Raw genomic sequence first — 12,666 nt, 5'->3', positions numbered from 1 at the left:
GTCGGGCGGCGGGGGCTGAGGTGCCGGGCCCGGCAGGTCAGAGCAGCGGGGGCGGAGCTACGGAGAGGCCGTGGCGGCAGGCCCGAGCGCCATGTAGGGAGGGTGCTCCACGTCGGATGGCTCCCATCTAGGAAGAAGAAGGTTGAAGCCTGGTCCCAGGTGAATGTAGAGGAGAAAGAAAGAAGATTTATGGAAGTTTGGTAAAAGTTTTTTTTTTCTCAAAAAAGAAGAATGTCAGATTGATGAAGGGCAGGAGGGTGAAGGGGGAGAGAGGAGAAAGGAAAGAAGATAAAAAACAATAAGCCGCTAAAAGATGCAAAAAGCAGCGTCAAAGAAAGGAGGAAACGCGGGTTTGCCGCCGAAGGAGAAGACGAGCAAAAGCAAAAGTGTTGACAGGATGGCGGAAGCCGAACTGCAAGGCGGGGCCGCACTACTTACGGTGGAGAAGATGACCGAGGTGATGGTGGTGGAGCTGGAAAAACGTTTGGTGAGGCACATGGAGATCCTGAGGAAAGAGATGGTGGTCGTGGTGAGGTCATTGTTGGAGGAGGCAATCGGCCCGATCAGGGTGGAGGTGGCAAAGGCATTGGCTGGGGTGAGAGAGCAGGGCGAGAAGATGAAGGAGGTGGAGGAGGCCGTGACACGACAAAGCGACCAGGTCACCTCAATGGGGGACGAGCTGCGGAGGGTGGTGGAGGTTAACAGAGGGCTCCGAGCAAAGCTGGAAGACTTGGAAAACCGCTCAAGGCGGCACAATTTGAGAATTGTGGGCTTGCCCGAAGGGACAGAGGGTCCAAGGCCAACGCAATACTTCGCTAAGAAGTTGGCGGAGCTGATGGGGGAGGGTGAGAACCCCACCCTGTACGAGCTAGACCAAGCTCATCGGTCATTAAGGCCGAAGCCCAAAGTGAACGAGCCGCCAAGGGTAGTAATTATCTGCTTCCATAAGTTTTGCATGAAGGAGAAAGTATTAAGCTGGGCGAAGCAGAAGCGTGAGGTGCTGTGGGATGGTACTGCGCTTCGGATCTACCAGGACTGGACGGTGGAGTTGGCAAAAAGACGAGCGGCGTTTGGGCGAGTGAAGGCGGCTTTGTACAAGAAGGGGGTGCGATTTGGTGTGGTGTACCCAGCGAAGTTGAGAGTAACATATAAAGCGAAATACTTTTATTTTGAGACAGTGGAGTTATTTTGAGGCGTTCGTGAGGGCAGAAGGCTTGGGACAGACGTGAAGAGCGGAACTGGAAGAAAGACTGTGGACTGTGTTTGAGCGGCTGGAAAATGTACAAATGTTACAACTTTCTTTTTACTGATTTGTATTGAAATTTGAAATTTACTTCTCTTTGCATTGTTACAGAGTTCAAGTTAATGGCGTTCTGTGTTGCGACGGTTAAATGTTATGTTAGTGAATTGTAGGGGTTGGATTTGTTTTGGTGTTTCTTTCTCTGGGACTGGGCGGAAGGGGGCGAGGAGGTATTGGCGGGGGGGGAGCCACCCGCGCTAGCTAACTAGAGTCAGTTAGTGAACGGGGATGAGGTGAGAGGAGGACTGCGGACTTTGGAGCCTGGTTAGCAGGCTTCAATGGGCCTACGAGGTGAGCAAGAGGAGGGAGGGATGTTGGGGGATGTTTTTGTAGGGGGGGTTCTTGGGAGGGGGGGGAAAGGGGTTCGACGTTAACAATGGACAGGGGCGGGTCAGGCTTATGGGGCAGGGCCCGGTGGTATGGTGATGGTGGATAAGAAAGGTGGGGGGGGGTGAGAGATCCCCAGTAAGGATAATCACGTGGAACGTGAGAGGGCTAGGAGGTCCGGTCAAGAGGTCAAGGGTGCTTGCACATCTTAAAAATTTGAAAGCCGATGTAGCAATGCTGCAGGAGACTCACTTGAGGGTGAAGGACCAGGTGAGACTTAAAAAGGGCTGGGTTAGCCAAGTGTTTCACTCCGGATTTGATGTAAGGGCTCAAGGGGTAGCGGTGCTGGTCAGCAAAAGGGTACGCTTCCAGATGGAGAAGGTGGTGGCAGATCAGGGGGGTAGATATGTGATTGTGACAGGGGCTTTGGAGGGGAGATTAGTGGCGCTGTTAAGTGTATACGGTCCCAATTGGGACGATGTGGGATTCGCGAGGAAGGTGGTTCCCGACTTAGACATGCATGAGCTGATTGTGAGGGGGGGGGACTGGAACCTGGTGCAGGAGCCAAGGTTGGACAGATCACGGCCGCGCTCGCTGGTCCCATCAGGGGGGGCGAAGGCGCTGGCTGGGCTAATGGTGGAAATGGGAGGTTCCTGCACCCAAGGGAACGGGAGTATTCATTTTTCTCTGCAGTCCATAAGGTATACTCGCGGATCGACTTTTTTGTGGTGGGGAAGGCTTTGCTGGCTGGAGTCAAGGAGTCGGAATACTCTGCAATTGCAGTGTCAGATCACGCTCCACATTGGGTGGATATGGTGCTAGAGAAGGGGGCAGCGCAGAGACCGGGGTGGAAACTGGATGTGGGGCTTTTGGGGAACCAAGTGTTCTGTGAGAAAATTGAAAAGGTAATTAAGGAATATGTAGGCTTCAATTGTATGGGTGAGGTGTCGAAGGCAGTCGTCTGGGAGGCTCTAAAGGAGGTGGTGAGAGGTGAGGTAATTTTGTTTAAGGCTAGGGTGGATAAGGAGAGGTTGGAGAGGCAGAGGGTAATAGATGAGATGTTGGAGGTAGATAGGAGGTATGCAGAGGATGGGGACCCGGCGAAGCTGGAAAAGAGGAAGGAACTACAGGCGAGCTTCGACCGAATGTCCACCAGGAAGGCGGTGCGCCAACTGAGACGAGCAAGGGGTGCAGTTTATGAACATTATGAACTATGTTAGCAGGTCAGCTCCGGAGGGAGGCAGCGGCAAGGGAAATTCTTCAGGTGAAGGATAGGGCAGGGAAGTTGGTGGTGGCCCCAGTGCTGATTAACAAGGTTTTTGAGGAGTTTTATGAGAGATTGTACAAGTCAGAGCCACTCGGAGGAGACCGTGAGATGCAGGAATTTCTCGATGGGTTGGAGTACCCGAGGCTAGGGGAGGGGGACAGTGCTACATTAGAAGGAGCAATAGTAGAGCAGGAGATAAAGGATGCGATTGGGAGGATGCAGTCGGGGAAGGTGGCAGGGCCGGATGGGTTTCCGGTGGAATATTATAAAAAATTTAAGGATAGGTTGGCACCCCTGATGTTGGGGATGTTTGAGGAGGCGATAGGGAAGGGGGTGTTGCCGCAAACCTTGGGGCAGGCATCGATTTCCCTGTTACTAAAAAAAGATAAGGATCCGACGGAGTGTGGGTCGTATCGGCCCATATCACTTCTGAATGTGGACGTAAAAGTGTTGGCGAAGGTACTGGCGGGTAGGCTGGAGGAGTGCCTTCCGGAGGATCAGACGGGGTTCATGAAAGGGAGGCAGCTGTTTTCGAACAGAAGGAGGGTTTTGAACGTCGTTATGGCACCGGCGGAAGGGAAGGAAACAGAGGTAGTTGTGGCATTGGACGGGGTAGAATGGGGGTACCTGATGGCAGTGCTGGAGCGGTTTGGGATTGGACCAAGGTTTGTGAACTGGGTAAAGCTATTATATAAGGAACCGAAGGCGAGTGTCCGCACAAATAATATCAGTTCGAGATATTTCTCTCTCCATCGTGGGACGAGACAGGGGTGTCCTATGTCCCCCCTGCTGTTTGCACTTGCGATTGAGCCATTGGCCATCGCATTGAGAAGTTCGGGAGCACGGAAAGGAATAGTGGGGGGGGGGGGGGATAGAGTATAGGGTGTCCTTATATGCCGACTACTTGCTGCTGTATGTGTCGGAGCCGAGTGCGTCGATAGGAGGAATATTGGAGCTACTGCGGGTATTTGGGTCTCTCGGGGTACAAGTTGAACCTGGACAAGAGTGAGTACTTTGTGGTGTCTCGGGGGGGGGGCCTGCCATTCCATAGAGCAGGGATTCATTTTAGGTATCTGGGGGTGCAGGTTGCCCAGGTGTGGGGGAGGCTTCGCAGGTACAACATCCCTAGTTTGGTGGGGAGAGTGAAAGCCGATCTGGCAAGCTGGGGCGGCCTTCCTCTGTCACTGGCAGGTCGGGTACAGGCGGTTAAAATGAATGTGTTGCCGCGATTCCTGTTTATTTTTCAATGCCTACCGATTTTCCTGCCAAAGTCTTTTTTCAGGGAGATTGAGGGAAGGATTAACTCATTCATATGGGGAGGAAAGGTGGCCAGAGTGAGAAAAGGTGCTGCTACAGAGGGGAAGGCAGGCAGGGGTTTGGGTCTCCCAAACTTGTTGTACTACTACTGGGCGGCGAATGTGGAAAAAGTGTGGAGCTGGGTCAGAGGGGTGGATTCTCAGTGGGTCAGAATGGAGGAGAGTTTGTGCAGGGGGTCGGGGCTGAAGGCACTTGCAACAGCGCCGCTCCCGATAGCTCCGAGGAAATACTCAGGGAGTCCGGTAATAATAGCTTCATTGAAAATCTGGAGGCAGTTTCGCCAACACTTCGGGTTGGGGGCAGGGTCAAGGGAAATGCCGATTCGGGGAACCACAGATTTGAGCCAGGGAGGTGGGATGGAAGTTTTCGGAAATGGGAAGAGAGGGGGATTAAGACACTAAAAGATTTGTTTCTTCGGGGTCGGTTTGCAGGATTGAGGGAGCTGGAAGCGAAGTATGGGCTGCAGCAGGGAGAAGTGTTTAGGTACATGCAGGTTCGGGATTTTGCCAGGAAGGAGCTTCCCAGAGGAACCGGCCTCCACATTGCTGGAGGAGGTGTTGACGACAAGGGGACTGGAGAAAGGGACAGTGTCAGCGGTGTACGGAGCCATTTTGGAAGAGGATAAGGCACCACTGGAAGGGATCAAAGCAAAGTGGGAGGAAGAGCTGGGAGAGGTTATAGAGGAGGGGTTCTGGTGTGAGGTGCTCCGGAGAGTGAATGCCTCCACCTCATGTGTGAGGTTGGGGCTGATACAGCTGAAGGTGGTATATAGAGTGCACCTCACGAGGGTGAGGATGAGCCGATTTTTTTTAAGGAATAGAGGATGTGTGTGAGCATTGGGGGGGGGGGGGGGGGAACGGCAAATCACGTTCATATGTTTTGATCCTGTCCAAAGCTAGGGGAGTACTGGAAGGAGGTGTTTAGGGTAATTTACAAGGTGGTGCGTGTGAAACTGGACCCGGGTCCCCAGAAGGCCATATTCGGGGTGTCGGACCAGAGGGAGCGGAGGCAGATATCATAGCCTTCGCCTCGTTGATCGCCCGAAGGTGGATCCTGTTGGGATGGAGAGCAGCCTCTCCACCCAGTGCCCTGGCGTGGCGGGGGGACCTGTTGGAATACTTGACCCTTGAGAAGGTTAAGTTCGAACTGAGGGGAAGCTCGGAGGGGTTCTACAAGTCATGGGCACTATTTATTATGCACTTTCAAGAACTGGATAACATTGAACATTAGTTGGGGGGGTGGGTGGGGGGCTGTGTAGATTAAGGGTGACTATGGGTAATCCCCGATTCCTTTTTGTCATTTGTTTATGTAAACATGCGGGCTGAGGTTTGGGGGTTGGTGGGCGGATGGGATTGTTGTTATTATGGGGATTGACATATCTTGCTGATTATCGTTTATTGTTGATGGGTGTAAATGTGGGAGAAAATGTGAAAAAGGAGAATAAAAAAAACATTTAAAAAAAAAAAACAATTGTCCAAACGTTTTCCAAATAATCAACTTTGAATACAACTACCCAACTACAGCACAGCTGATGTCAAATGGGCCGTTGTTGCATTGCAGCATCCAAGAACTGCTTGCAGTAATTAGATTAGGTTTGTAGTATTTACATACCACTTCCCACAAGTGGCAGATGCTAATGGAAGAGTGTGCTGCTCTCGCACCTTTTAGTCAATTCTGGAAAAACATTGGTGGCTCTGTTCGGACACTCCATTACCGTACCTCAGTTGAAAATAGGATACAATCTATAACAGTACAATACCTGTCCTGAATAAAACTTATGGCTTTTCTTGGACTTCGACAATCCAAATGAAAAATCATTGAACTCTCAAATTAATACATACCCAATTCCTCATTTGTATTTGCATCGGTAGTAGAAAAGGGGAACCTCTTTTGTTCAGCCAATACTTTAGCCTGACTCTGAAATTGAGATACATAATGCATTGATGCAGAGCATACCAAGAAACTACAAAATATGTTGCTTGCATTATTCAAAAGCTTGTTACACAGCATCACCCTCCTAATCATCAAAGAATGCAACCCAGATGCTTTGCGGTATGTAACCGATCTTACAATATAGTCCGATTTCTGATGAAATCCTGCTGAACATTTCTTCCTCTTGTACAAATAAACCTCGGTCCACAATAAGAAAAATAATAGGTCTGGTTAATTTTCCACCAATTCCTGTTGAGGATTACATTAAAGGCTGGTGTGATTTGTATAATTTCTACAATACTAAAGGGGCTGCAGGAGCAGAGGGATTTATGTGCATAATCATTGAAAGCAGCAGGGCAGGTTGAGAGCAGAGTTTCAAAAAGCATACAGGATCCTTGGTTTTAAAAATAGGAGCATAGAGTACAAAAGCAAGGACGTTTGATAAACATATTGGTTTGGCCACAAGTGGAGCATTACATCCAATTTTAGGTGCCACACCCAAGGAAGGATGTGAATGCATTACAGAGGGTGCAGAAAAGATTCATGAGAATGCTTCCTGGAGTGAGGAACTTCATTTATGTGAACAGATCGCAAAAGCTAGGGCTGAGAATAATAATGATAATCTTTATTAGTGTCACTTTACATTAACACTGCAATGAAGTTACTGTGAAAAGCCCCTAGTCGCCACATTCCGGTGCCTGTTCAGGTACACCGAGGGAGAATTCAGAATGTCCAAATCACCTAACAGCACGTCTTTCGGAACTTGTGGGAGGAAACCGGAGCACCCGGAGGAAACCCACGCAGACACGGGGAGAACGTGCATCCTCCACACAGACAGTGACTCAAGTCGGGAATTGAAGCCGGGTCCCTGGCGCTGTGAAGCTACAGTTCTAACCACTGTGCTACCGTGCCGCCCACAGAAGGTTTCAGAGGAGATTTGATAGAGGTACTCAATATCATGAGGCGTCTGGGCAGAGTATATAGGAATAAACTATTCTCATTGGTGCATTGGTGGAAGGATCATCAACAAGATGACATTGATTTAAGCTCATCAGCAAAAGAACCCATGGCCTCATGGGGAAAAACATTTTTTTGTTTGTTTGTTTACACAGCCAGTGGTTAGCATCGTGAATGCATTGCCTGAGAATGTGGTGGAGTACGGTTCAGTCACCGCTTTCAAAAGAGAATTGGGTCATTATCTGAAGAGGAAGAATTTGCAGGGCTGTGGGAGAAAAAGCGAGGAGTGGCACAGGGGAATTGCTCTTGCAGAGAGCCAGCACAGACACATGCCAAATGGCCTCCTTCTGTACTGTAACCATTCTATGATAACAATAATAATCTTTATTATTGTCACAAGTAGGCTTACGTTAACACTGCAACAAAGTTACTTTGAAAAGCCCCTACTCCATGATATTTATTATGAACAACAGTGTACGACTCTTCTACATTATACCTCAAAAAACCATTAGGCTATTCCAAATTAATGATGCCAGACACATGAAAAATCTAATTTCTAGGAGCAAAGGCCCAATAAATCAATGAAATCTTTGAATAATACTGATACTCACTGCATCCAATGCTACATATCTTTCTGAACGATGTAAAACATAGAAACCTATAGTCAAACACAGGGTTAGGTATAAAATTAACAGATCTTACGACTGGAGCACTTCCAGCTGATGTAATCCTATTCATGTGGCACTTTTCTGACTCATTACACTGCAGGTGTAAATTACAGGTACAAATTTGACCAGCATTTAAGATAATCCTGAATTAATCATTTAGTTCAAAACAGTAAGTAAATTCGGAATCATCAATGGGTTTGTTCTTTTCTTTGTAAAATAAACAGAACAACATACCAGAATTTTCTCAGTGTCAAGGGACAGCACTGGTTCACATGGTGGAGCTCCACTGGGCACGCAGTCAGTGTCTTCAGGGTTCAGAAATGAAGACTCTAAAACATGAAGCAAAACAAAGCTTTCACCAAGTCATTTAGCAATTAACCCTTTTCTCTCTATTTTTGCAATTTCGAGGTTATGGGTACATAACTGAAAAATCATAATCTGCCTTAATTTTATGAGTACTGGCCGATTTGCTGCATAATTCCAACATTTATCTGTTTTCATTTTGAACTTTTGCTTTTAAAATAGTTTGTTCCGGGGTTACATAGATAATTAAAGATTCACAGGACCACTGGGGTGATAAAACAAAATTGTGGCTCTAAAAATATGGAAAAACCTGGTAAAAGTCATAGCATAGATATAACATATAATATACATCGCATTTGATTAACAAAATCAGAGCTCATGGATCAGACCAACTGCCATATAGTACTTACTGCTAACTTCATTATTAGACAGAGGTCTCTTTGCCCCTGAATGCTCATGTGGACATTAAAGATCCCACGGTACTAACTGAAGACTGGAGAGATCTAATTTCGCTCTTCAACCAATACTGCACTGCTACTTAGAGAGCTCTGTTGGTACATAATGGATGCCACGTTGTTCTGCATAGAATCTGTCATTACAAAGCAATTAATTGTGTGGCGCAATTCAAGCTGTTTTATTCTGATAGTGATGTAAAGACATTTTTAAGTATAGCCATAGGCTAAGTGCACACAGTAATACTGCTATTGTGCATATTTAATGCAATGAACATAAACTAAACAAACATTTCTAAAGACTGGGCCATAACATTTAAATATATTTGTTTATATTTGAAGATTTTGCATTGATACATTGCCTTATTACATTGTCTATCTTTTCACGCACATGATGTGGCATTGTCACATTATGTGGAAAGACATTGCTGCAAATTAACTATCAAAGTGCAATCAGTCACATTTAATCATCGAATGGTAGATTTAGATTTATCACGTGTACCGAGGTACTGTGCGAAGTATTGTTCTGCTTACAGTTCAAGCAGATAGTTCCATACATGAAAAAGATAGGGCATCCAATAAATACACACTGTAAATACATAAAGACATCAAGTGAAGCACATGGGAATCTACTGCTACACAGTAAAGAAGATGCGTAGAGAGATCAATTCAGTCCATAAGAGGGCCATTCAGGAGTCTGGTAACAGCATAGAAGAAGCTGTTTTTGAACCTGTTAGTGCGTGTTCTCAGACTTTTATATCTTCTTCCCAATGGAAGGGGTTGGAAGAGACAATAACCCAGGTGGGAAGGGTCTTTGATTATGCCGTCCGCTTTTCCAAGGCAGCAGGAGGTGTATTCAGAATCAATGGATGGGAGGCGGGTTCATGTGATGGGCTGAGCTGTGTTCACGACTCTCTGTAGTTTCTTACGGTCTTGAGCCGAACAGTTGCCATACCAGGCTGTGATGCAGCCAGATAGGATGCTTTCTATGGTGCATCTGTAAACATTGGTAAGAGTCAATGTGGAGATGCTGAATTTCCTTTGTTTCCTGAGGAAGTACAGGCGCTGTTGTGCTTTCTTGGTCATAACGTCGACGTGGGTGGACCAGGACAGATTGTTGGTGATGTGAACACACAGGAAGGTAACAGCACAGTTCATGGCCAGCTCTCTGTTAGAGCTATCTATCTATCCAGCTAATCCATATGTTTGTATGTCCTTCCTGTGTCTGCATGGTTTCCTCTGGGTGCTCCAGTTTCCTCCCACAGTCCAAAGATGTCCAGGTTAGGTGAATTGGCCATTGGCCATGATAAATTGTCCCTCAGTGTCCATGGATGTGCAGGTTAGGGAGCGGGAATGAGGGGGGAGGGGGGAATGAATAGTGTGCTCAATTGAGGGGTCAGTGTAGTCTTGATGGGCTTAATGGCCTCCTTCTGCACTGTAGGGATTCTATGATCCCACACTCTACCTGTTTACTGTAGCCCAGCATATTTTCTCTCTCAAGGTCATTAATTCCCTTTGAAAGCCATGGTTAAATCTGCCTTTACCACAATCTCAGGCAATGCATTCCTGATCTTATCCACCTGCTGTGTAAAAATGTTTTTCCTCATGTCACCTCTGGTGCTTTTGCCAATCACCTTACATCTGTGGCCTTTGGATCACAACGCTTCCGCTCTCCTCTCAACCCCCTGTTCTTCAAAGAGGACAGCCCAGCTTTTCCGATCTATCCACGTAACTGAAGTTACTCATCCTTGGAACCATTTTCATATTATTTTCTCTCAAGCCTTCATTTCTATCCCACAGTGTAGTGGCCAGAATTGGACACAATACTTCATTTGAGGCTGAACTTGTGTCGTTGAAAGGTTCAGCATAACTTCCTTTCCTGTGATGCTGTTGGAGTGTCATGCTGATTTAAGGTTGAAAAGGAGAGACTATTTATAACAGGACACTTAATAGCCCATTAACTCAAGAGTGTGATCCTTGTTGTAATGAAAGAAATGTGGCAGCCAATTTACACACAGCAGGGTGTAACAAACAGCAGCGAGATACAATACTAGATAATTTGTTGTCGGAGGAAAAAATATTGGTCAGGACAGCAAGGAGAACTCTGCTTGCTACTGTTCGGAGTAGTTCCACCTACAGATATCTACGCCCACATGACAAGGCAGAATTAACGCCTCCTCTGAAAGAGCAGTAATTGCACTGGGAGTGTCAGATTGTGCGCTCAGGTCCCAGAGTAGGACTTGAAGAATGCAGAACTACAGGTTTGAAGATAGTATGTATTGACATACAGTTTGTGTCCAGTATGCGGAGTTATCTTTTGAAAATATATTTATTGAGGTTTTACAGTTTAGAGAGTAACACAAAATAACCCATCACCATGAGCAAGAAGAAAATGTCTAACCTATGGAGAATGAAACAGGAGAACATGACAACTGGTTCAACATAATCATTAGGCAAAACTCGATATTCCTATGGCTCCACCAAAGGCCGAGGGAGAAGCAAAATAAAGTCATAAAGACATGATCAAACGGTGCAGACCTTCCAAGCCGCACAGGTCCACAATCATCACAAGAAATCAGGATAAACTTCTTACGGGTGATCGGGCCTGCACCAACGTGCAACTCGCTCAACCCCAGCAGCACCAATGGCATCAGTGACTCATCACAGCCTCCTCTCCTCGAATATCAAACCTATCTGCACCCGTGCAAGACCAAAGAACGAATTCATCGCAGCCATTCTTACACAAAAAAAAAGAAAATCTGAACTGTGGGGTTACATACAAAATACCACACAACCCAACTGCACCTCCAGGAAAACTGCTCCCCAACCATCGGGCCAGAGCAGGAGAAGATCCAAAACAATGGTGACCAGATGAAGAAGAGAAAAAGAACCCCCAAGGAAGGAATGACCAGACTAACTCAAAGCGACTGCCGTTGCAGAAAGGACACCCAGAGAAACTCTCCTGCCCAACAACCAACCAGAACTACTGGTCCCACCTGCTCCAACAATACACATGGTGTTCCACTGGGTCAAGAGAGGAGTACGCGGAGCAAAGAGAGAGATCCCATCAGAGAGGGAGAGAACCAAAAAACCTCAACCCCAAAGATGAGTCAGAAAGAACCCAGTCCTCCCCAGGTCTGCTCAGGCCATTGTCGGATAAAGACATGGATTCTTAAATTCAGTAACATAAATAAATAAAAAAAAACAGATTAGCTATTATTGGGGGGCTATCCTTAATCTCAGTGAGGACAATCTAATGCTATCAACCCCAACCCTCCCCCAGCTCCACTCATCCTCTTCAAAATGAGTGAAACTCACAAATCACATTTCTTCTAATTGACTCAATATGATTTTGCTAGATTAGGATAATCAATGACAGGCCATGGCGCCAACATTTTGTACTCCCCTGCAGGAAAAAAAGACAGCAACAATATTCAACAATATGATAAACAGGACGTAACGCCCAGGATAACAGAAGAATAGCAGGGAAAAGTCCACAAGAAGGACATCTTCCATGTTCGACAAGGCAAAAGATAAGGCAGGATCAACAAACACTCTTTTGAATCCATCATGAATCTATCATGGATTCCAACAATCGAAGCATGAGACACCACCACTTCCACCATGTCGTCTCACCGACACCCAGGAGGCCCACAGCCTAGGCCCCGGCCAGGTGGAATGACTCAACGGGTTCGGCCACCTCCCCCCTCACAAGAATAAAGAACCAGACAATATAGGACCAGTGATTGGTGGGTCCAGCCAACCCTTTATCCTCAAAGGCAGGATATGCTATGCTCCATTGAATCTGATACATCCAGCCTCCAAATCCAGATTACCAAAGCATAGTAGTCAATTTTCAAACTCAACCAGGAACTCACCTTCCATCTCTCGCCATGGATCAGGCTCCGCCCTACCCCCATCTCCCAAACCCGTCAGGGTACACGACACACCATGCCACAGGATCTCGACAACACGGAGGAGGGCCCTCACCAAGCAAAGTGCGCTTATGTGTGCCTCCACCGCCCTCTTAAAAATACCCTGTAATTCTTTGAAGTGAGCTCTGACGATCTGCACCGCAGAGCCGGGATTTTCTGCCAAAACAGCATTTTCGATGGTGGCCATCATCCAGGTGCACACAACATC

At 46.9% G+C, this 12,666-nt stretch overlaps 1 protein-coding gene across 5 annotated transcripts in view; it reads right to left on the bottom strand.

The window, feature by feature from the left end:
- The window catches only part of ttc13 (tetratricopeptide repeat domain 13), a 95,338-nt gene that overhangs the window by 75,762 nt on the left and 6,910 nt on the right, over positions 1–12,666 (bottom strand). For all 5 annotated transcript variants that reach the window (XR_011948510.1, XR_011948516.1, XM_072512997.1 and 2 more), the window contains exons 2-3: positions 8,003–8,097; positions 6,053–6,128 (exon numbers count right to left, since the gene is read on the bottom strand). Coding sequence is in view for 3 of the 5 variants with exons in the window: in XM_072512997.1 (XP_072369098.1) it covers positions 6,053–6,128; positions 8,003–8,097 (171 nt within the window). In the remaining 2 variants the exon portion in view is untranslated. The remainder of the gene's footprint in view (positions 1–6,052; positions 6,129–8,002; positions 8,098–12,666) is intronic.

Source organism: Scyliorhinus torazame, chromosome 1, assembly GCF_047496885.1.
Source record: "Scyliorhinus torazame isolate Kashiwa2021f chromosome 1, sScyTor2.1, whole genome shotgun sequence".
NCBI lineage: Eukaryota > Metazoa > Chordata > Chondrichthyes > Carcharhiniformes > Scyliorhinidae > Scyliorhinus > Scyliorhinus torazame.
This window is presented reverse-complemented; position numbering and strand designations above follow the sequence as displayed.